This window comes from Pteronotus mesoamericanus, unplaced genomic scaffold (assembly GCF_021234165.1).
Source record: "Pteronotus mesoamericanus isolate MK-2021 breed Mesoamerican mustached bat unplaced genomic scaffold, CSHL_Meso_final contig_438, whole genome shotgun sequence".
Taxonomy (NCBI): Eukaryota; Metazoa; Chordata; class Mammalia; order Chiroptera; family Mormoopidae; genus Pteronotus; species Pteronotus mesoamericanus.
In genome coordinates, this window is record NW_026555165.1 from 1,616,842 (window position 1) to 1,636,811 (window position 19,970).

The window sequence follows — 19,970 nt, forward strand, 5'->3', positions numbered from 1 at the left end:
TTACGATTTTGTGTTGGGCCGTGTTCATAGTCATCCTGGGCCGCCTGCGGCCCATGGGCAGCGGGTTGGACACCCTTGAGAGGAACCCCTCAGCAGACAGACTTTGCAGTCCTGACTTGGGCCCATCTCGAGGCAGGTAGACATCACTCAGGGTTATCTAGTCCCCACCCCACCCCCGCCCCCGCCCCCCCGGATGCAGCCCCAGGGACCAGGGAAGAACAGTACCACCACACTGGAGACCAAGTCTGGTTTGCATAGTCTGCACGTTTAATCACTTTAAAACCTCTAACATTATCTCGTGTCCATTAAATAGAACCAACAATGCTGGGCCTGTTTAAATTACAAGGAAAAAAAAAATCACTGTGCACCAACCCAGTATCTTACAAAACCCGCCGGGCTGGCCACAAGGGGGCGGGGAGGGGGCACCCCTGGGCAAGTGGCTGGGTGCCAGGAGGGGCTGGGGAGAGAAAGAAGGGGGCTCCCAAACAGAAGGGGACTGATTGTCCTACTGGGAGGGGTGCAAAAGGCACGTCAGAAGAGCGGAACTTGCGGGGGGCAGGCCAGGCCAGTGCTTTCTCCGCCAGGGCACAGTGTTGGAGGGGGCACGGTGCCACCGCCTGCCCACCCCGGCACTTGGAGAACCAGTGACCCATGAGCCCTTGGCACGACCAGCCCCATCTGGAACAAGGACAACAGCCGCCCCTCCCACTGCAATCTCCCAAGGGCGCCCCTGGCCAGCCTCCTCAGGACTTGGGGCTCAGCTACCTCTCTCTCCCCAGCCACATGCTGCAGCCCCCACACCTCAGGGCCAGGGCAGCCAGGGGAACAGCAGGGTGGAAAGTGGGTGTGGGAAGGTGGGTGGTCCAGGGGCTACCCCCATTAAAAATACAAAAAAAAAAAAAAATCAGCATCTAAAGTGAAGTAATCACAGAGTGAAAATATATCCTCAAACAGCCCCTGAGATCCCCACAGGGGAAAGCAGCATCGGGTGGGAGGCGGGAGAGGCCGGATGGGCCACCGTCCCTCCCCACCACCCACCCAGGGGCTCCGAGGCCGTGAGTGCCAACAGCCCAGGCAGCCCCGGGCTCAGAAAACAGGGACTTGGGCCCCGGCGGGAGGGGAGGGTGGTCAGGACGCCAGCGTGGGGCTTGGCGGGGCCAGCCTCGCTCAGGGGGCCGCCAGCTGTGGTGAGCAAAGGGACACACACGCGTGCACACACACACCCTGGAAGCACCTGCCTCGCCTTGGTCCCTTCCTTCCATCACCGCTTCTGCCTGAGGCGCATCGGAGGTGGGGGCGCTGTCGGGGATGCACAAGCCCTTGAAGAGGTGGCCTCCTCCATCACCTGCCCCTTGGTCAGCCTCCCTGCTGCCTGGATGGGGACCGTTATTGCTTTAGAGGGACAGGGAAGAAGCCAGAGCTGCAACCGGGTCAGGAATCCCGAGAGAAGGGCTTCCCCTCTTTACTCCGCAGGGTACTCTGGCTGAGGACTGGACAACCTTGGAGAGCTGCCCTAAGGTTTCACTCCTTTCCTCACAGAGGGGGTGCTAGGGGTGGGGCGAGGCCCTCCCCTGCCCCCAGCTGGTTCTGGGGCCCCCCCTCAGGAAGCCAGGAGGCCCAAAGGTAGGGTGGGAAGCTGTCTCTGCCCCTCGTGCCTCCTAGCTGGGGTCCAAGCCCAGTCCCAAGATAAAAAAATACTTTGGTGAATTAAAAAGTGCCCAAGGAGGAGACGGGCTTGAAGGGGCAGCGGTGGGCACTCGTCAGAGGATGCTCTGGTCTCTGATAAAGGTGGTCCTCTCGCCCCGGCCCTCGTCCTCCTCAGAGTCTGAGGGGCACTCCTGCCAGGCCTCGGGGGGCAGCCCCTTGTAGGAGATGAGGCCGCGGTCCATGGTGTACACCTTCACCCCCCGGAAGCTGAAGCCTGAGCGCAGCTGTAGGACCAGGAAGACAGTGATGAAGACCAGGACAATGAAGGCGCAGCTGAGCCCGGCCACCACCTCAGGCAGGTGTGAGGGCAGCAGCCCTGCCCGAGGCCGTGGCTCCACCTCCACCTCCGGAGGTGGCCGGGTCAGGGGCGGCGGCTGCTTCGGCGACTCGCGGCTGCTCTGGCCTTGCCGGGAGCACATCTGCTCCACAGGGTCCAGGAAGGCGTGGCTGGGGCAAGTGAGGCAGTCTGTGGGGGCTGGCCCCCGGCATGTGGCACACGAGGTGTGGCAGGGGGCGCAGACGCTGGCGCGGATGGTCTCCACATCGTTCTCGGTGCTGTAGTGCGTGTTGAGGACTTGGGGAGCGAAGCCTGGCGGGCAGTGCTGGACGCAGCTCTTCTCGTGCAGGGAGAAGCCTTCCTCGCACACTGCCGGCGCGGGAGAGAAGGCAGGTGTCGGCCGCGCTGCCCGGGGGGCCCCAGGACCAGGGCCCGTCACCACAGTCCCCAGGAGCGCCAAGCCCCAGAACGGGGTCACCCCAAGGGCTTCAGACCCCTTTTCCTCCCAGGGCACGGCTTTGGGACAGGCACCCTCTATCCCCCCGGCCTCAGGCCCCAAACCCGCACAGCGCAGTACAGTACTGACCCACGCAGGCCTGGCTGGACGTGAGGGTCTTGCAGCCGCTGCTCTCGGGAGGCGTGGGCAGCCCCTCGGGGGCCGTGCCGTACAGCACGAGGGTGAACTTGGTCAGCGTCCCTGTTCCAGGTGGGCGAGGAGGTCAGAGTGAGCGACGCTGGGCCCCGGCATCCAGACCCCACTGGCTCTCCCTGGGCCCCGGCCCTCAGTGGCCCCCGTACCGTAGTTGTTGGCTTCGCTGGTGTTTTCGATCTCCAGGACCCACTCGCCAGAGGGGTCCTCATCCCAGGAATGGGTTGTCATGAAGGCCCAGTCATTAAACCCATCCGCAGAGTAGTCGTGCGGCCTGAGGGAGCAGGGCGCACACAGCCGTGTGAGGCCTCCAGGGACCCGGCCAGGGAGCACCAAACCCAGCACTGACCCTCCCTCGGCAACACCGACCCGGCCACTGGGCTGGAAATGCCTGTTGGCACTGATTCCCAATAGGCCAGATGTTCTTAACCAGAACTTTCTGGAACTATGCAAGGGCACAGCACACGGAAGGCGCACAGATGTGGCATTTGCTGGGTGGAATCAGGGATTCCTGCAACATGGGGGAGCCCCACAGGACGAAACCATCCCTCTGGAACGCCTGCAGCGCCCGGCCGAGAGTGGGCGGGGGCCGTCTGGGCCGACTATGTGCAAAAGCCCAGCATGCACGCAGGCTCAAGGGCGAGGGAGGGCTGCGCAGGGTACAGGGCACGCACCTGGCGGCCAGCAGAGTGGAGCGGGTGCCCATGGGGCTGACCAGGTGGATGGCCAGGTCGCCGCGGCGATTGTAGGACAGGGTGAGGCGCGCCTGAACATGCTCCAGCCGAGTGATGTGGCTGGCCTCCCCGAGACAGGCGGTCACAGTCTTCCGCACCTCCAGACGCTTCCCGATGTCCCTGTGCAGACAGCACCAAGGTGGCCTGTCAGCTGGGCCCAGAGGGACCCGAGGACGCCCCCTGCCACTCCTAGATCCCACCCACCCCCTCCCAGCCAGGCTCCAGTGCTCACTTGGGCTCAGTGAGGATGTCAATAATACATTTCCGCTGGGGGGGCACTGTAGTCCAGTTCTGGGCCAAGGCCACCATGGCACCTGCGTCCAACAACCCGTAGCCATAGGAGTGGCTCACTGTGGGGAGGGAAGGCGGGGTCAGCTGAGAAGCACAGAGCACTCCCCACCGACTCCCACCGCAGCCCAAGGAGCCACTCTGTCCTCACCTTTCCGGCCCACACCATTGGTGGACCAATCGTTAGCATTGAGGTGTGCTGGCTTTGAGGTCTGTACCACCAGGTGCTGCATGTCCCGCCAGGTGAGGTTCTTACTACAAAGGAGGGAGGGAGAGCCTGGGCTCAGACTCTTGGCAGAGAGCCTGGAGACCAAGGGCTGCCCTGCAGAGGGCGCTGGTGGGGACAGGGATCCCTTCCCGCACCCACCACTTACTTGGCCTCCAGGGTGAGAGCGATGATGCCCGCTGCCAGCGGGGCAGAGGCCGAGGTGCCTGTGTGAGATTCGGTACACTTCTGCCGCAAGTCAGTGGTCACCTGCGGGGAGGACATGGCGTGGAGCCTGGGGTGAGCGGAGGGGACCGGCGGGGGGGCCGCCTGGCTGCCCTCCCTCTGCCTGCAGGCCCTGAGAACCACCGGAAAGGTGGTGAGCCAGGGCCAAGACACGTAGGTCCCAGGGCTGCCTTGCTAGGGACAGGACAATGTCTGGCCCTTCCTGGGCCTCAGTTTCCTGAGGAACATGGGGACAGCACTGGAAGCTGGATGTCACTAAAAGCGACGTTTGTCTTTAGGGAGAGTCCGCACTTCTCAGGGGCTCCACGCCCCCAGCCTGCACCCCACGATGCCGGAGCCAGTATCACCCAGCCGCGTGCATGTGGGACGCAGATGGGGCTGCGCAGAGCCAGCAGGCAGCCCCGCTTCCCCGGCCCCCACCCAGGGTGAGACTCACAATCTGCTTCTCATTCTGGTTGCCGCTGCTGTAGGTCGTGGCCAGCGTGGAGGAGCAGGCCTCGCTGTACCAGGGCACGTTGCCGAACTGCGTGGCGCTGCTGATGGACAGCGTGTAGATGCTGTTGGTGTAGCCATCGCAGTTGCAGCTGTCATGTTCCCGGCCCCCGTTCCCCGAGGCCCAGACAAAGATGGAGCCCAGCCCCCCGCGGCCCTGTGGACAGAGTGGGCTGGGGTCACTCGAGAACAGGATTTGGGGGAGGCCTGACGGGAAGAGACACTGGTGGAAACTGGGAAGGCGAGGCCTCGTTCCCAGAGACCCTCTGTCCACCCCCCAGCTCCCCTGGCGGGTCAGGTACACACGCTAATATGCCTGTCCATGCACAAAGAAACCAGGCCTGGACCACCACCAAAATGCTCAGAGTGGTGACTCCAGAAGGTGGAATCATAGGTGACTTTGATTTACTTTTCTCCTTTTCTATTCATCTCGTCCCTTACCGCTTTAATGAACACACTTTGTATAAAATTAAATACAACAAACAAACAGGAACAGAAAAACAAGGAAGAAAGGCTACGGAAAACAGAGCACGCGGCCTGCCCGCAGAGGCCGGGCCTGGGCCCGCCTCACCTGGCTGACTCCCCGGAAGAAGGCCTCCTCGGCCAGGCGGGCCGGCCCGTCCACGGTCTTGCCGTCGTCCTCGGGGCCCCAGCTGGCGCTGTAGATGTGGATGTGGTTGGGGTTCAGGCCCAGTGAGCGTGCCTCCACCGCGTCGGTCACCTCGCCGTCCAGCATGCGCACCCCTGGCCACGGAGGGGGCGGGGTGAAGGATGCTGCAGGGGCCCAGCTGCCAGGGGCACCCCCTGGAGCCAATCTAGCCCTGCACCCAGAGGATGCTCAGGGGAGGAGAGAGGCTGGTGCTGGGAAACCCAGAGCCCTATCTCCCTGGCCTGCCTCTTCCTCTCAAAGATAAGAGCCAGGGAGGGGGAAAAAACACGCCTGCTCTCAGCCACACGTTCTAGGCCAGAACACGTCTCTGGGTTCCCAAAGGAGCGTCGTGACCGAGGCCTGCCATGTAAGGACTCAGAGTGGGTGGTGAGGATGCAGAGAGGCTCTTGTTAAGAAACATTCGTCCACCCCAGCACTGGTGGGTCAGCTCTTCAAGTTCCTAGGAACTTCTGAGGAACAGTCATGTGGTCAAAAGGATCCACAGTGGGGAAGTGGCAGGCACAGGGCAGATGAAAAGTGGGCAGAGCAAAACCCCACCCAAAGAGCCCTCCCAAAGACGGTGGCCAAGGCCTACACCCACCTCCAATGCGGGCATTGTAGGCCACACCCACGCCACAGACGCCGTTGTTGGCCACCGCGGCCACTTCGCCTGCACACCGTGTACCATGCCTGCAGGGCCAAGGGCACGACATTAGTGGTGGGAAGAGCCTGGCAGGTGGAGCCTGAGGAGAAGGGTCACGAGGCCCTCCACCTATGACCTGTGCCCTACATGTGGGCGCAGTCCCCTCCCACACATTCTGCTTGGCATGTGGCCACCTTGGCTCTGACCAAACCCTCCCTCAGAGCCCCAGCAGGACCAAGGCCGCATCAGGCACGTCAGCCTCTCAGCCGGCACGTGTCCACACCCAGGCTCAGCCCTGCTTCCTCAGTGGAAGAGCAAGAGGGAGGCAGAGGCCAGGGGCTGTGGCTTCAGACCTGTTGTCATTCATCTGTGTGTACCGCGGCTGCGGGTCAGGGTCCTGGTCGTTGACATCGAAACTGGCCCCAGGATCCTGGAAAGGACACGGTTGTTGTCAGGGGCAGCCTAACTGTGCTGGAGGCAGGGGACCACCCCTAGACGTCCTCACCAGGGATCACTGCCACCCCCCACACCCGCTCACATAATTGCCTGCCAAGTCCGGGTGGTTCTTCTCGATGCCGTCATCCAGGATGGAGACCACGATGCCACGCCCTGTGTAGCCCTGGGCCCAGGCCTCCTTCACATTCAGGTCCCGTTGGGCAACACCAGACTGCAAGACACCCACCCCCGTCACCCAGCACTTAGGAGATGTGGCTGGCTCTGTGAGGTTAGGGTGCCTGGAAGGTCCCTTCCCCATCCCCAGAGCTCCTTCTCCACCCACCGCTGCTCCTGACAGGCCGCCGCTGGTGGCCTGGCCTCCGTCGGAATGTAAAGGACTCTGGGAGGGTAGGGCCCCCCCGCCCCAGGCTCAGCAGGACGGGCTAGGGAGAGGCTGCTCAGCAGACAGAAAGAGGAAGAAAGAGAAGAGGCCTCAAAGCCGGCCTCCCCCACCTACGGGAGCCCTCAGTGGATGGATGGCTGCCCCTGAGGAGAGGGACCCAGGGCCCAAGGAGCAACGTACCAGGTACCACTGCTGGGGAAACTTGGGGTCCGTGGGCTCCTGGTACACATCCCGCTTGGTCCGCCGTTTTGCTACCTGTTGCTGAAGCCACCGGACCTGCGAGGGGGTGGGGGAGACGGGTGTGGGCGGAGGAGGGAGAGGAAGAGAGAAGCACCCCTGGGAGCAGGAAGGGGAGGGCAGAGCAGGGGGGGCCGGGGCTCACTCACTTGAGGCTCTCTCTGCAGCCGGCTGTGCCGCAGGCGGTGAGGCGACAGGGACCGCTTTGTTACTGCTCGATGCCAGAAGTGGTAATAGTCTCCAAAGATCTGCAACAGAGCAGGAGGACTGAGCTGGGCTTTCCATCTGTCAGTCCCCAGAGGTGGACAGCAGGCTGCAGGGGAGGCATGCAATGGCAGGGGCTGGTAGGGCACCGGCTTCCTGCCCAGGACGCAGCAAGAAGGGGCAGGGGACTGAGCGGGACTGCCCCTTCTGGGGTTGCACGGGCCCTCTGAGCAACCTCTGGGCACAGACAGGCCAAGCCACTGCCCGCATCCCCTGACCACCCAGAACATTCCCTGAGAACACAAGCCCCACAGCTCCTGCTCCCAGTGCCAGAACCCCTGCCCTCCTCAGCCCGCCCCCCGTTATGTGCTAGGCCCAGGCCAGCAGGCGGTAAGAGCACCTACCTGGCCCTGGTTGAGGAAACCATGCTTGCGTGCCAGGCGGTCAGCCACAGCCGGGCCTCCGGAGATATGCACAGCCCAGGTGTTGGTGAAGACCTCCCGGCCGTGGGCCTCAGCCACCAGCAGGACCAAGGGTCCCGCTGCTGCAACCACCCATAGCAACCAGGGCCTCAGCTCCATGGGGGGGAGAGGGGACTGGGACCGAGGAGCCCGCGTCTCCTTGGCCTGGTCACAGGGCCTTGGCGCTCACGTGCCAACACACTGCCTGTGGCCCGGGGCTGACTGGTGGGGGCATGGGGCCGAGGCGGGCAGGGCTGTGGCGGGAGGATGAGGGCCGCCGGCTCTGCGGGGGACAAGGGAGGAAAAGCGGGAGAGCGTCAGTCCCGCAGCCACGGCCGGAAGCTGCCTTCCCGCCCGCGCGCGACTCCACACAGGCCAGAAAGAGGCTCTGGGGGAGAGGGCCGAATGCCCAGCCCCCCAAGGTCGGCCGGCTAGATGGGCGCGGGGGCCGCTCCGCACACGCAGCCCCCAAGCCTCTCCCCGCACAGGAAGAGGGAAGTGGGATGAAGACTGTCGAGGCGGGCCCTGGCGGGTGTGGCTCGGCGGACTGAGCGCCGGCCTGAGAGCGGAAGGGTCGCTGGTTCCACTCCCAGTCAGGGCACACGCCTGGGCCGTGTCCCCAGTGCGGGCAAGCAAAAGGCAACCAATTAGTGTCTCTCTCACACAGCGGTGTTTCTCCCCCTCTCCTTCTCCCTCCCTTCCCCTCTCTCTAAAACTGAATACATAAAATCTTTAAAAAATATATCAAGGCTTGAGTCACTGAATAAATGCTCACTAGAATCAAAGTAAAAAGAAGGATTACAAACCAGTATGTACACACGATTCCATTTTGTTTTCCAAAAACTATTTATACATGTTATGTTTATATATAACCAGAAAACAAAATCTGGACACACACTAAAACGTTAACAATGGTTCTCTCAAGATGGTGAGAATTACGAGGACTGCTTTTCTTCTTTGTGTCCCTGTATGCTTTCCAAGTTACCTGGGTATATTTTATACAGGAATAAAACGTTGGCTTCTTAAAGTTTCTTAACAGGCGGCATCCACACAGCTCTCACTAGGGTTTCGTGGTTCAGCCCCGCGGACCCAGCCCCAGAGCTATTTGCAATAAAGCACAGCCCTTGGGAAGAAACGCGGGGTGACCCTAGGTGGGATGGGGGCTTCTGGGGCTAAGCATGGGGATCGCAGTGGCTTCCCCTCCCTCTATGACCCAGACCCTCGGCCACCATCAAAGTCAGGGGCCCAGGCTCTTTTTTACTGTTTCCTGGGGAACGCGGGGCCGCCCGGCCCTGCCCGGCCTGGGCCTGGAGGCCCCCAGCAGCCCCCCTGCTCACTCCACGCCCACCAGCCTTGCGTAATCCGAGCGGGGAAGCCAGGGCAAACACTGGCTGCTGAGCCAGGAGCACCAAGGTGAGGCTGAATCAATAGACCTCGTGTTGTTTTTCCTCCTTCAGCAAACAGACAGCAGGACCTCTCTGCCAGGGGCCACATAACTGTCCCCACAAAGTGCCCCCACTAGCCAGAAGCCGAGCTCCTGGGGTGGGGACAAACTGGGGGAGATCCCAGCTCCGTGCCAGGGACTGCTCACAGTGCCCAGGACGCCCCCACTGCTCCCGTGGCTCACCTGGGGCCCTGTGAGCTGGGCAGGCGGGCTCCCTCCTGAGAGCCCTTCACCTCCCCGGGGCTGCCCTCAGCCACAACCGGCCTCCCCAGCGGCACGTCTGCTCTGGCTGCAGCCCCGCTGTTCAGGCTGGGGGGACTCAGCACGCTATTCCTGGAGTATTTTCAGTTTACACCAAAATAACCTGACAGCTGATGGCAGGAGACATCCACAACACAGCTCCTCACGCCGGAGGAGCAGAGTCCACAGGGTTCCTGGGGACAGGCCTGGAAGCCATAGCCGCAGGATGCCTTGGGCAGCCAAGTTCCAGGAAGCTGGTCGAAGCAATGGCTGGGCAGCCAGGCTGCTGGCCTTAGGGGGTGAAGGGACCCAAAGCCCCTCAGTTAACAGAGGACACGGGGGCCCTGGGGGCAGAGACAGATGGGAAGGAGGCTTCTTCTCCCCTCCTTGCCACCATGATGACTGCTTCTAGGGTCCAGATGTCATGCAAAGTCACCCCCTGACCACAGTGCTGCGAGCCTGCTGGAACCGCCAAACTAAGACTTGGCTCATCTGGGTCTGGCCCAGTGTGGGTGGAGCGGCAGCTGTGTGGCGTTAAAGGTGATCAACCAACTATTTAATTACCTTGCAGCACCCGGAAAGAAAGCAGGCTTCAGGCACAACTGAGCAATCCCCAAGCAAGGGCGTGCTCACTATGCCCACGTTCCCAGCCAGGGTGGGGAGGACATGGCTTCCACAGAGCCGAGGTGCCCGCCACCCCCCAGCAGCCCTGCCTCGGCAGGGACCCCCATTTCCCAAAAGAGCAGATGCTGAGAACAATGAATGAATGGGCTTCTCCCCACCCCCATCCCAGACTCTGACTCACCCTCTGAGTCCCAGTTCTCGCTGTATTTCTAGCCTTCCACGATGCCCTCTCGCATGGGACGTGGCTCCCGGCTGTGGCCGGAGAGAGCTGTGGGCACTCTTTCACCAGCCCCAGGAGCCTCCGGACACGGACAGCCAAGGCACCCAAACGGAGCCTACCCTCAGGTTTGCTGCCGCTTCCCAGGCACTGGGGGTCTGGCGCAGACGGGGCTGCCTGGGAAACCCGATCCGGTCTCTCCTTCCGGTCTCTCCTACCAACCGAGCCAGGTCCTGTTACAGACACTTAAAGGCTCCCCTGAAATTTTGATCTCTAGTCCCCACTCAACTCACATTTGCTGAGTGATCTTAGATAAGTCACTTCCTCTCTGAGCCTCAGTTTCCTTGGTGGTAAAAACTGCTAAACCAGAAATTTTCAAAGTTGTTTTTTTTTTTTTTTTTTTAAAGCCACAGAATCCTTTAAAAAAAAAAAAAAAGCAAAGCAAATCTTACGTGGAGGCCCAATTATAGTAAATAGTAAGGCTGGGGCCACTGTGCTTGAGTAGGCTTAGGCTTAGGCTTGACTACTCTCCTGTGCCGTGTACACACCTGGCCGGCAGCTGCCCAGCCCTCACTAGGCCACATCCCCGATTCCTATCCTACTGCCCAGGTCAGAGACCCCAGCGCTCTCCAGAGAAAGAGGATCTACACCCCCAGGGTCAAGGAAGCAGGGGACTAAGGGAAAGCAGGTTCTGACCTGACGGACTGCTGTCAGACCTGTCTGGCAAGCAGGCCGCCCCTCAGTCCAGCCACCTCGCGCGAGCAGCGGGGGCCTCCGCCAGGCCTCCGCGGGAGGCGGTCCCAGCACCTACCTGAGCCGGCCTCCCATCGTCGCCGGTCCCGCACCTGAGTCTCCGGCCGCCCAGGTGTGCGGGCGAGGCTGAGGCCCCCGCCGGGAACCACCCCGCGCGCCCCCAACAACAGCAGGTCCTCCCTCCTCAGGCGCGGAGGGGGCGAGCCGGCGGCGACCCCTGGGGGACGGCGTGGGGACGGGAGCGCCCGGTGCCTCTGGAATTCTCTCCCCATCCCGCCCTCTGCGGGGCCCCGCGGCGCTTCCTGAGGTCAGAGGGCTCGCCCCGGCCCCAGCGGAAAAGTACCGGCGCGAGCAGGGCCGGAGCCAACGCGGGCGCGCGCTCAGGTGGGCTCCCCCGGCGGAGGGCCCAGTCCGGCGGCTCCCCGGAACCCGAGTCCTGCTCCCCAGGCCACGCGCCCTCGCCGCTTACCTTGGGGAGCCCGGGCGGGGAAACTTTTCCAGGCGAGCGGCGCGGCGGCTCGGGCGCCCCTCGGCCGAGCAGAGAGCCCGGCGGCGGGGCCTGAGCTCCGCGCGCTCCCCGCGCCCGGCAGCAGCGTCACCGCGCGGAGGCGGGCGGCGCGGCGGCGCGGCCTCGGCCCGGCCGGCTACCAGGGCAGGGCTCGGCCTGGGTTCGGGCTCCGGCGCGGGCGGGGGCAGCGGCCGGGCCGCGGCAGCGCGGCTTGTTTACTCCGGCCGCTGTCAGCCGCGGCGGCCCCGGCTCCTCCTCCTCCGCCGCCGCGCCCCTCCCCCGCGCGGCGCCACCTCCGCGCTCCCGGCCGCTGTCTCCGTCCCGCCGCCGCCGCCGCCGCCGCCGCGCCGCCCATGCCGTCCCGGCCCGCGTTCAAGGAGGAGCACTGAGCCCCCAGCGGCGGCCCTACGGCCTTCTGGGGCGCTTGCTGCCTCCAGCTCACGCTACGGGCGAGCAGGAAGCGGGGCCGGCGATCTCAAAGCCCTCGCGGCCGCCCGGCGCGTCCCCCAGGCCCCACTGCCCGCGCCCCGGGCTCGGCTCTTCGCGCCGCGAGCTCCTCCGGCGGGAGGCGCGGAGACCCGAACTCGGAACCGTCGGCCTGAGTCGGGAAGGGCTGGAGGAGCCGCTGGGAGCCCAGTCTCGGCTGGATCCTGGGGCAGCTGGCCCTCTTTCCCGACTTCCCACTCCCGAGCCGTGAGTTTGGGCACTACCGGGCTAGGGCCTGGATGACGGATCTGGGGCACCCCACTTGTGATTGAACTTCCCAGCGGCCAGCCAACCTCGGGACCTACAGTTGGAGGAGCCAAGATCTTGTTTGCATGTGAATCGTTGTAGGCAGGTGGATAAGCAGAACGGGAAGCCCACTGCCTTTTAAGTGACTGCCGGGCAGCAGGCCACTCACTTCACATTATCTCCTTCTTATGTACATTATTTAATCCACATAATCCTTTCAAGATGACGGTAATCCCATTTTACAGATAAGGAAACTGAGGTGTACAAAGTTTAAATAATTTGCCCTAGATCCCAAAGGAGCAGGCCTCAGAGCCCGGAAGACGTGCGTAGGGCTTTAGCAGAGCCTGGATCCCAGGACTTGCAATATACCAGCCAACTCGGCTCCGTCCCTGGGTCCCTGCCCTAGAAAACGTCTGTGCTACTTGGCGAGGCTGCCCCAGCCCGCGCTGTGAAAGACAAGAGGGGAAACGTGGCCAAGAGCTCCCCAGGCTAGGTTATTCGAAGGTCGCAGAGCGGTCTCTGCCCATCCCTTCCTGCTCACTGGGAGATAACCTGGCAGCACCCTATTAGCCAGTGGCCTCCTTCACACGGGCTTGAGGATAACGACAAAAACGAACACAGCCTAGTGGTTACTAAGAGCCAGGTGCTGTTCTAAGCTTTTCCCATGTAACTCACTTCTTCCTCACAGCAAGCCCCAGGAGGTGGATGTAATACATTTATTTTCCTTTAGGTACCTTTTATGTGTCACTCTATGTTTTACACAGGATGAAAGGACGGCAAGAGATGTTAAGGGACACTCCTAATGACTCACTATGTGACACGTCAGCCGGCAAACCTGGGTTCAAATCCCTGCTGCGCTATTTTATGCCGCTTAGACACATTGCTTAATATCTGAGCCTCAATTTACCCCTTTAAGATGGAGACAGTATTCAGTGTACCATTTGGGCACCCTTACAACTACTGCAAACACCAGAAGCTTGGGGAAGAATGGGGGTCCTGAAAGCTGAGCGGGGAGACAAGCCTGGGACTGGGAACTTTCTCCAACAGGGGGCTGACTCCCGGGGGTAGCCCCACCAGCGCAGCCCCCACGGAAAGAACAATACTTCTGCAGTCAGACCCAGAGAGGCAGGAAGTGAGTCACGGTTCTTCCTCAGTCTGTGAGCAAGAGAACCCACTGAGGGGAAATTGGGACAGGGCTGGCCCCGTCTAGCCTTGGAGTCTCTTCCCACTTATCCTTTAACCTAGAAGAAAGGTCAAGCCAGACAGAACGCAATGCTGGCTGCCTCTAGGTGCCCCACCCATCCTGGAAGCGGGTCCCGGGGGAGCCTCAGTGGGTCTGAGGAGGAGCAAGAGGAGGCTCTTGAACTTCCCAGTTTCTCCAAGCCTGGCCCTCCAACCTGGCCTGTGGCATAATGAGGAAATCTTAAAACTGGGTTGCTCAGAGGTGCATCACCCAGAGGACAGGACTGAGCGAGTGAGCACCTGTCTTTGCTTCGCCTGGAGCTCTTCCACTTCTGTCCCTCTCCTATTTCGGGGTTTCACATGCGATTCTATTTTACTACAATTCTGTGGCTGAGAAGGATGTGAAAGCCACTGTCCTTGCGACCTCTCTTGAGAGCCCCAGCTCGCTTTGGCCGGTGACTGCCAGCCAGCTTGGTCCTTTATCTCGCTGGCACAAGTCCTGTGGGCAGGTATTGTTCTCTTTGTTGCTCCCAATGGATAGCCATACCCACAGGAAAGGCCCTGAGGCCCAAGGGACTGAAACGGCCCCTGGAGCCCAGGGGCCTCGGGAGCCCTACGGGTCTCTTGGCCAGTCCCACACCGCCGTCAATAGGATGGGTACCAGCTGACAGAGGCCTGGCAAGAGGAGAGGCGTCAGCCTGTGGGGCAGAGCAGGGCCTAAGGAAGGAAGGGGCTGTGGATCCTGGAGAAAAGTGTCCTGCCAGCTAGGTCTCCGTATCCCTGGATTTGGGGCTACTCTGGGAGGTTCCACAGAGCAAGCACCCGGTTAAATCCACCTGGTCACCCTCATCACAGGCACGGCCAGTGTCCCCGTGGAGTGCTTTCAGGAGTCCCCTTCTTTCAAGACCTCCTCTCCACTCCCAGGCTCCTTAAACAAAGCCTTCGGCAGCAAAACGCACACCTGGTTTTCATCAAAATGCGTACACCACATTCATACGTGCATAGAAGTTCACACAACAAAATTGAATTGTCTTCTCTGAAAGGGTGGGATTTGCAAGTTCTGTTCTCTTTTTTGCTTCCACGCGTTTCCAGGTATGTCTACAGTGACTTTTGTAATAAAGTAACAAAGCCTTGAAGTCATGCAAAGTGGAATAAAGCATGTCCATACCTCACCCTCCAGCTCCAGCACACCTGGGTCCCTCCTGAACACTGCTGGGCAACAGCCAGGCTCCTCCTATCGCAACGCAGGGCAGGGCCCTGCCGGTTCTGGCTAAACCACTTTGGGGAAAATCTCCTTTATGTGACAGGCAAACAGGGTATCTGTGGGTGGTGGGGAGGAGCTAGAAGTGATTTGGTGGTAAAATGGCTGGTCCCACTGGGACAGGATCCCAGCATGGCCAGCCCCCATTTCCCCAGTTACTGGGGTGGGTCTGCTGAATCCCAAACTCACTGGTTGGTTTCATGGCCCCCTTCTGTGTCTGCTGTCTTGCCTCCAATGTCTCATCAGTGCTACCCACAATGGGGTACCTAATAGGTGCGTTGGGTGCAATCTAATCTGACAGACATTCACTGAGCACCTACTGAGTGCTGGGCCCTGGTGCCTCCTGCTGAGTCGCTTGGGGCTTGTCCTTGGAAGCCAGCGACTGCGGCTGGTGGAGTGGGGAGGAGGTGCCTGAGGCAGCCAGGATCTTCCAGAATCTGTGTCCTACCATGTGGCCTTGCAGCTCCAACAGGCCCCTGCCTTTCCTTCTCCCTCTTGATCCAGAAAAGTAAAACAGACAATTATCATGACTTCTTGTTGACTTTTCCAATTAGTTCTGGCATCTGGAAGGTGTTTCTCAACCGTAGCACACTGACACCTTGGGCCGGATCACTGGTTTCCGTGGGGCTGTCCTGCGCCTGTAGCGTGTTTAGCAACATTCCTGGTCTCTAAACACGAGGTGGGTGCCAGTGGCACCCCCACCCCCCTTGTGACAACCAAAAATGTCCCCAGACATTGCCAAATGTCCTTGGGGGGCAAAATCGCCCCCTGCTGAGAACCATTGCTCCAGAGTGAGGAAGAGGAACGGTGTGGAGGCGGGCGGTGTGCCGCCTGCGAGGCCCCGGGAGGGGTCTGCTGGGAACTACACACCGAGACAGCTGGCAGCGAGGGAGAAACTCCCAAACCCCAAACCGCCGGGCATGGCAGTGCAACAATGGGGCCATTTAGTGTTCGGGGCAAACAGTCTTACGTCTCTCCACGACATCTGAGGACATGGCTTTCAGTAACGTTAATGATCGTGCTGAGCCAAGGAGAGGAACAATCGCGCTGATCACACTCTGTTTACAGGGTGGGGAAGCGGAGGAGACAGCTTCGAACTGAATGTGTGTTCAGAAGGCAGATCAGTGGTTGCTGGGGAGGGGGCAGGGGGCGGGAGGAAGCTTTTGGGCGCGATGGATGTGTTCATTATCTAGGCTGTGGTGCTGGTTTCATGGGCGTATGCCAACGGCAACGCAGACCACGCAGTACACGTTAACCACGCGCGGTTTACACGGTGTCAGTCACACCTCAACAAAGCTGTTTTAAAAATATGTTTGTTCAAAGTTTTAGTGCCTGAAAGACATTATTTTGAAAATTTACTAACATGAGGGAGCCCATTTCTTGACCGTGCCAGACAAAGGCGGTGTGTCTGGGGGGGGATCACTACAGGACTTAACAGAAAAACAGGAGAAAACAACGTGGGCCACAGGCTGACTGGAGGAAGGAGGAGAAGGGGTGCCGCACTGGGTGCAGGCCTCCCCCGGAGGGGCCCGCCTGAGGCTCGGGGCAGCAGGAGGGATGATGTTGTCAAACCAGAGTGTCTGGGCCGGTATTTAGGGGCTCGGGAAAATAAAATAACAAATGTACTGCTAGCTGCCAGGAAAGGAACAAATGATTCTGGGAATTATAACTTTAATCCCTAAAACAAACAGTGCTGGGGAAAGTCAGTCAATACCTGGAGGAGGGTGGGGCCATCCCTCAGTGGGGCACGGAGCCTACACCTGGGGAGCAGGCCGCCTGTGCCCAGGGGGCTGCGCTGGGCAGAGGGTACCAGGCCTGCCAGGTCAGAGAGCTGCGGTGGGCTCTCCCTGACGGGAGGAGTGCTTCTGAGCTGAAGAGGACCTCCATGGAGTTCCCAGGAGCCCCTGAGGGAGGCTTGGGAGCAAGGAGAGGGCTCGGTCACGGGGATAAGTTATGTGTGGAGGGCTGACTGTGCACCAGGCATTTCCCACATTCATTCTCAGACACTGATTGAGTACCTGCTGGGTGCACGACCTCCTCCAGGGCTCCAGCTGCAGCCACAGACGCAGACGGCAGCAACGGCAGCCAGCGTGTGAGAGAGGTTCAGGTCATGACAAGTACTCTGGAAAAAAGTCATAAGAAGGTGATGTGGGAGTTCCTGGGGAAGTCCCTGGGATGATCAGGGAAGGCCTCTGGGAGGTGATATTTGAACAGAGGCTCCAGAAAGAGGCGAAGGTGTGAAGAGAGGGCTCCCAAGGCAGAGGAAACCAGGAGGACACGCCTGGTGTGTGAGCTTGCGCACTTGGAGAGCAGAAACTCCTCAAAGCGTTGGGGGAGAGGGCGAGGGCGAAGGGTGAGGAGTGATGAGACAAGAGGGGTAGGCGAGAGTGAGATCATGGAGCACATGGCAGGCCGGTCAGGATGTTGAGTTAAACTCTCAGAGCCGTGGACAGTTTGGGAGAATTTCTCTAATTCTCCCTTTTAAAAGGCCCCTGGGACGACCGGGGAGACATGTAGGGGGTAATAGTGGAAGTCCCCCAACAGCGCAATGCGGGAGTCACCATTAGTGACCCTCCTAAGTTACATGCTGGCTTGGGGAAACAGTGGCTTTCATAAAGCAGTGAGCGGGTCTGTGAGCTCCTGAGCAGGCCTGGGAAGGATAGGCTGCCGCCCATTGCCCTGGGAAGCCGGAGCCTTCTCAGGCTGAGAGTTGGCCAGCCAGGTTGGGGTCCCACTGCCCGGCTGCTTGGGTGGGCTCAGGGTCTTCTCCCTAAACCACAGCTCCGTGGGCATCTTTTGCAGGGAAGCTGGCAATAAGGGATGCTTTGAGTTAACAGTTCAAACTCACAGAGAGCTCACTCCCTCATTCCGTGTCAGGCACGATGCTGAGTACTTTACACTCATCTATGGCTCCTAACAACACTGAGACAGGCACGATTATCATCCCCATTTTATAGATTAAGAAACTGAGGCCTAGAGAGCTTGCTGGGAATTTGGAAGAAGATCCAACCTGGGGAGTGACAATGGAAAGCTTTCTGCCTTTACAAGAGGGAGAACTACAGCTGAATCAGCCAGCAGTTCCCTTAGACATTGTAACGGGGGCGGCTCTGCTCTGGTTCACATTTGATGTTTTCTTGGAAAAGGCTGTTCACCTGCACCCTCCCAGGAGTCCTGGTTGACATTTCTATAATGTGTGGGCCAGGCCTGCCCTTCCCCCACACAAAGTCTGCAGCTTGCGGGTGGTGGTCCAGTGCGTAGGTTCCCAGCCCAGCCCTGGGCTCAATTCCAGCTCTGAAACTCATATAATGCCCCCTATGCAAATTCCTTAGCCTCCTGGGGCCTCAGTTTCCCCATCTGTAAAATGGGGTCCATGCTACCCAGCTCATCGGGTGATACCTGCACAGGGCTCAGCCCAGCGCCTGGCCTGTCACGAGAGCCACTGTGATTAAGTCACACCCCGCCTCCTTCCAAGGCAGGAATGTTCTTCCGGCGCTGGCGACAGAGGCTTTTCCAACTCTTCCGCGCTGGCCTAAACCCAGGCTGTCATGGAGTAACCCTCTGTCCCCGCTGCAGCTCTTCCTTTGGTGCTGTGAGGTTATTGTTTTTTTTCCCTAGTGAGGAGAGTTGCCAGCCTCCCCTCGTTGCTGTCTGTGCTCAGAGCAGCCCTTGGGGGGGCCCATGAGATACCTTGTACCTATTTTGCAAGCTGCCCACTCCTTTGACCTCTTGCTTCTAAGGTTGGGGGTTCAGCACAGTCTTCTGTGGAAGTGTTTCCCAACTCATTCACCTCATTCATGACCTGCAGAATATGCGGGCAGCCGGCTGGGGCAAGTGGGCCAGGGGGAGGGGGCTGGCTGGCAAGGGACGCCCCACGCCCCGATGCCTGCTTGGGGCTGGAGGCTCTAGAACCCACTTCAGACACGCTGTGGGCAGCGTTTCCTACGGGCTCCCTGGCGGTCCGGCCACGTGGGCATCGCTGGCTGTGTGCTGTCTCCCAATGCTGGCCACATTGTTGTGCTCCAGACATTTCTCCTTATCAAGCCTGGGCAGGGCTGGTCTTCCTGACCTCCTCATTTTTAGGGAGAAGAAATACTTTCCAGAGAGTATTCTAGGAAGACGTTCTCCTGGGAAGCAATGGGCCTCTTTATTTCTGAGAGCGGGTCTCAAACCTGAACCTCGTTCACTCCCCTTCCGAGAGAGAGAGAGAGAGAGAGAGACTCCCACAGCCTCCCCAATATGAACTGAGGTACATGATTTCTGTTACATTAGGTACACATTCGCCTTTAGCTCTCCCAAAATGGTTAGGGTTTGAATCACCCAAAATGATTCAAAGGTCAAAACTGTATAGAAAAATACACATAAAGCAATCTTGCTCCTACCTTAGCTCCTTCTCCGCAGTCCCCTCCACACCTGAGTACCGCTTTGTATTCGATCTGATGGATCTTTCCGGTGTTCCTTTCTGCAAAAAAAGAAAAAAATATTCTATATAGACACATATTTATCTCTCTATTCTTATAGCACTTCCCTTTTTTATCGTAAGGTAGCATATTACAACTCGCCTTTACGTAGCAATACGTTCTAGAGAAATTTGCACAGTAAATATGAGCAAAACTACAAACCCAACACAATTCATTGAACATTAGCTCGACGGGAAGGATGATGTTTGGCTGAGACCAAACTGCCACTCGCAGAGCTGTGGGGCTGGCCAATGGGAGCAGGCCCCCTTTTGAATGTGGCCTACCTGGGGGCGCTGCCATGTGCTGGGGGTGACTCAGTGCTCCCACCACTTTTCTCTGTTTCAATGACTGCAATACTTCTGTTTGCACAGTGGACTGTTACATCATTTGGCCTTCTCTTGGCTTCAACGCATCATTTACGCATTAAATCCGCCTCTGCTCTTTTCTTGTTAGCCAGCAGCAATTAAAAAGGACTGCTTGGTGCCAACACAATCATAAACACAAATGCACACTCGGGCAGTGAAATCCTGTGTCAACAGGAGATTGTAAGGTGGTCACGCCGACTCTAATGATGATGAAAATAATCGCAATGATCACATTTACTGGGAACTTGCTGTGGGGCGGAGCCGTGCTAAGTGCTTCACAGGCAGGGTCTTACGTAATCCTCCAAACAACCCTGTAAAGCTCTCCCCATTGTACAAATGAGGACATTTAGTCTCAGTGGGATGCAAGAACTTGTCCGAGGTCACATGTACAGAAAGGGGTACTGTCAGAATTTGAACCTGTGTCCAGCTGACCCCAGTGACCACTGGAAGAGCTGGTGGCCAGGGCAGGGTCCTGACTGTTCCATCAGGTCCTGGCCATAACTGCCCTCTGTGGCTACGCCTCGCCGGGCGGAGCTAGGCAGGATACCTGGGGCCTA

General features: G+C 59.5%; 1 protein-coding gene across 2 annotated transcripts; it reads right to left on the bottom strand.

The window, feature by feature from the left end:
* Positions 1-246: 246 nt before the first annotated feature.
* On the bottom strand, positions 247-19,330 carry FURIN (furin, paired basic amino acid cleaving enzyme). Of its 2 annotated transcripts, XM_054577616.1 has the most exons (18): positions 19,211-19,330; positions 18,971-19,050; positions 16,610-16,713; positions 7,574-7,913; positions 7,115-7,213; positions 6,909-7,004; positions 6,429-6,557; positions 6,244-6,320; positions 5,849-5,937; positions 5,170-5,342; positions 4,543-4,755; positions 4,030-4,130; positions 3,807-3,910; positions 3,600-3,717; positions 3,308-3,487; positions 2,783-2,907; positions 2,571-2,681; positions 247-2,353 (listed from the first exon to the last, which is right to left on the bottom strand). In XM_054577616.1, exons 4-18 carry the CDS (start codon positions 7,748-7,750, stop codon positions 1,761-1,763), a joined length of 2,385 nt encoding a protein of 794 aa, XP_054433591.1. In that variant the 5' UTR covers positions 7,751-7,913; positions 16,610-16,713; positions 18,971-19,050; positions 19,211-19,330; the 3' UTR covers positions 247-1,760. The 2 variants fall into 2 exon arrangements, with proteins under 2 accessions (XP_054433591.1, XP_054433590.1); XM_054577615.1 differs by lacking the exons at positions 16,610-16,713; positions 18,971-19,050; positions 19,211-19,330 and adding an exon at positions 11,378-11,663.
* Positions 19,331-19,970: the final 640 nt, after the last annotated feature.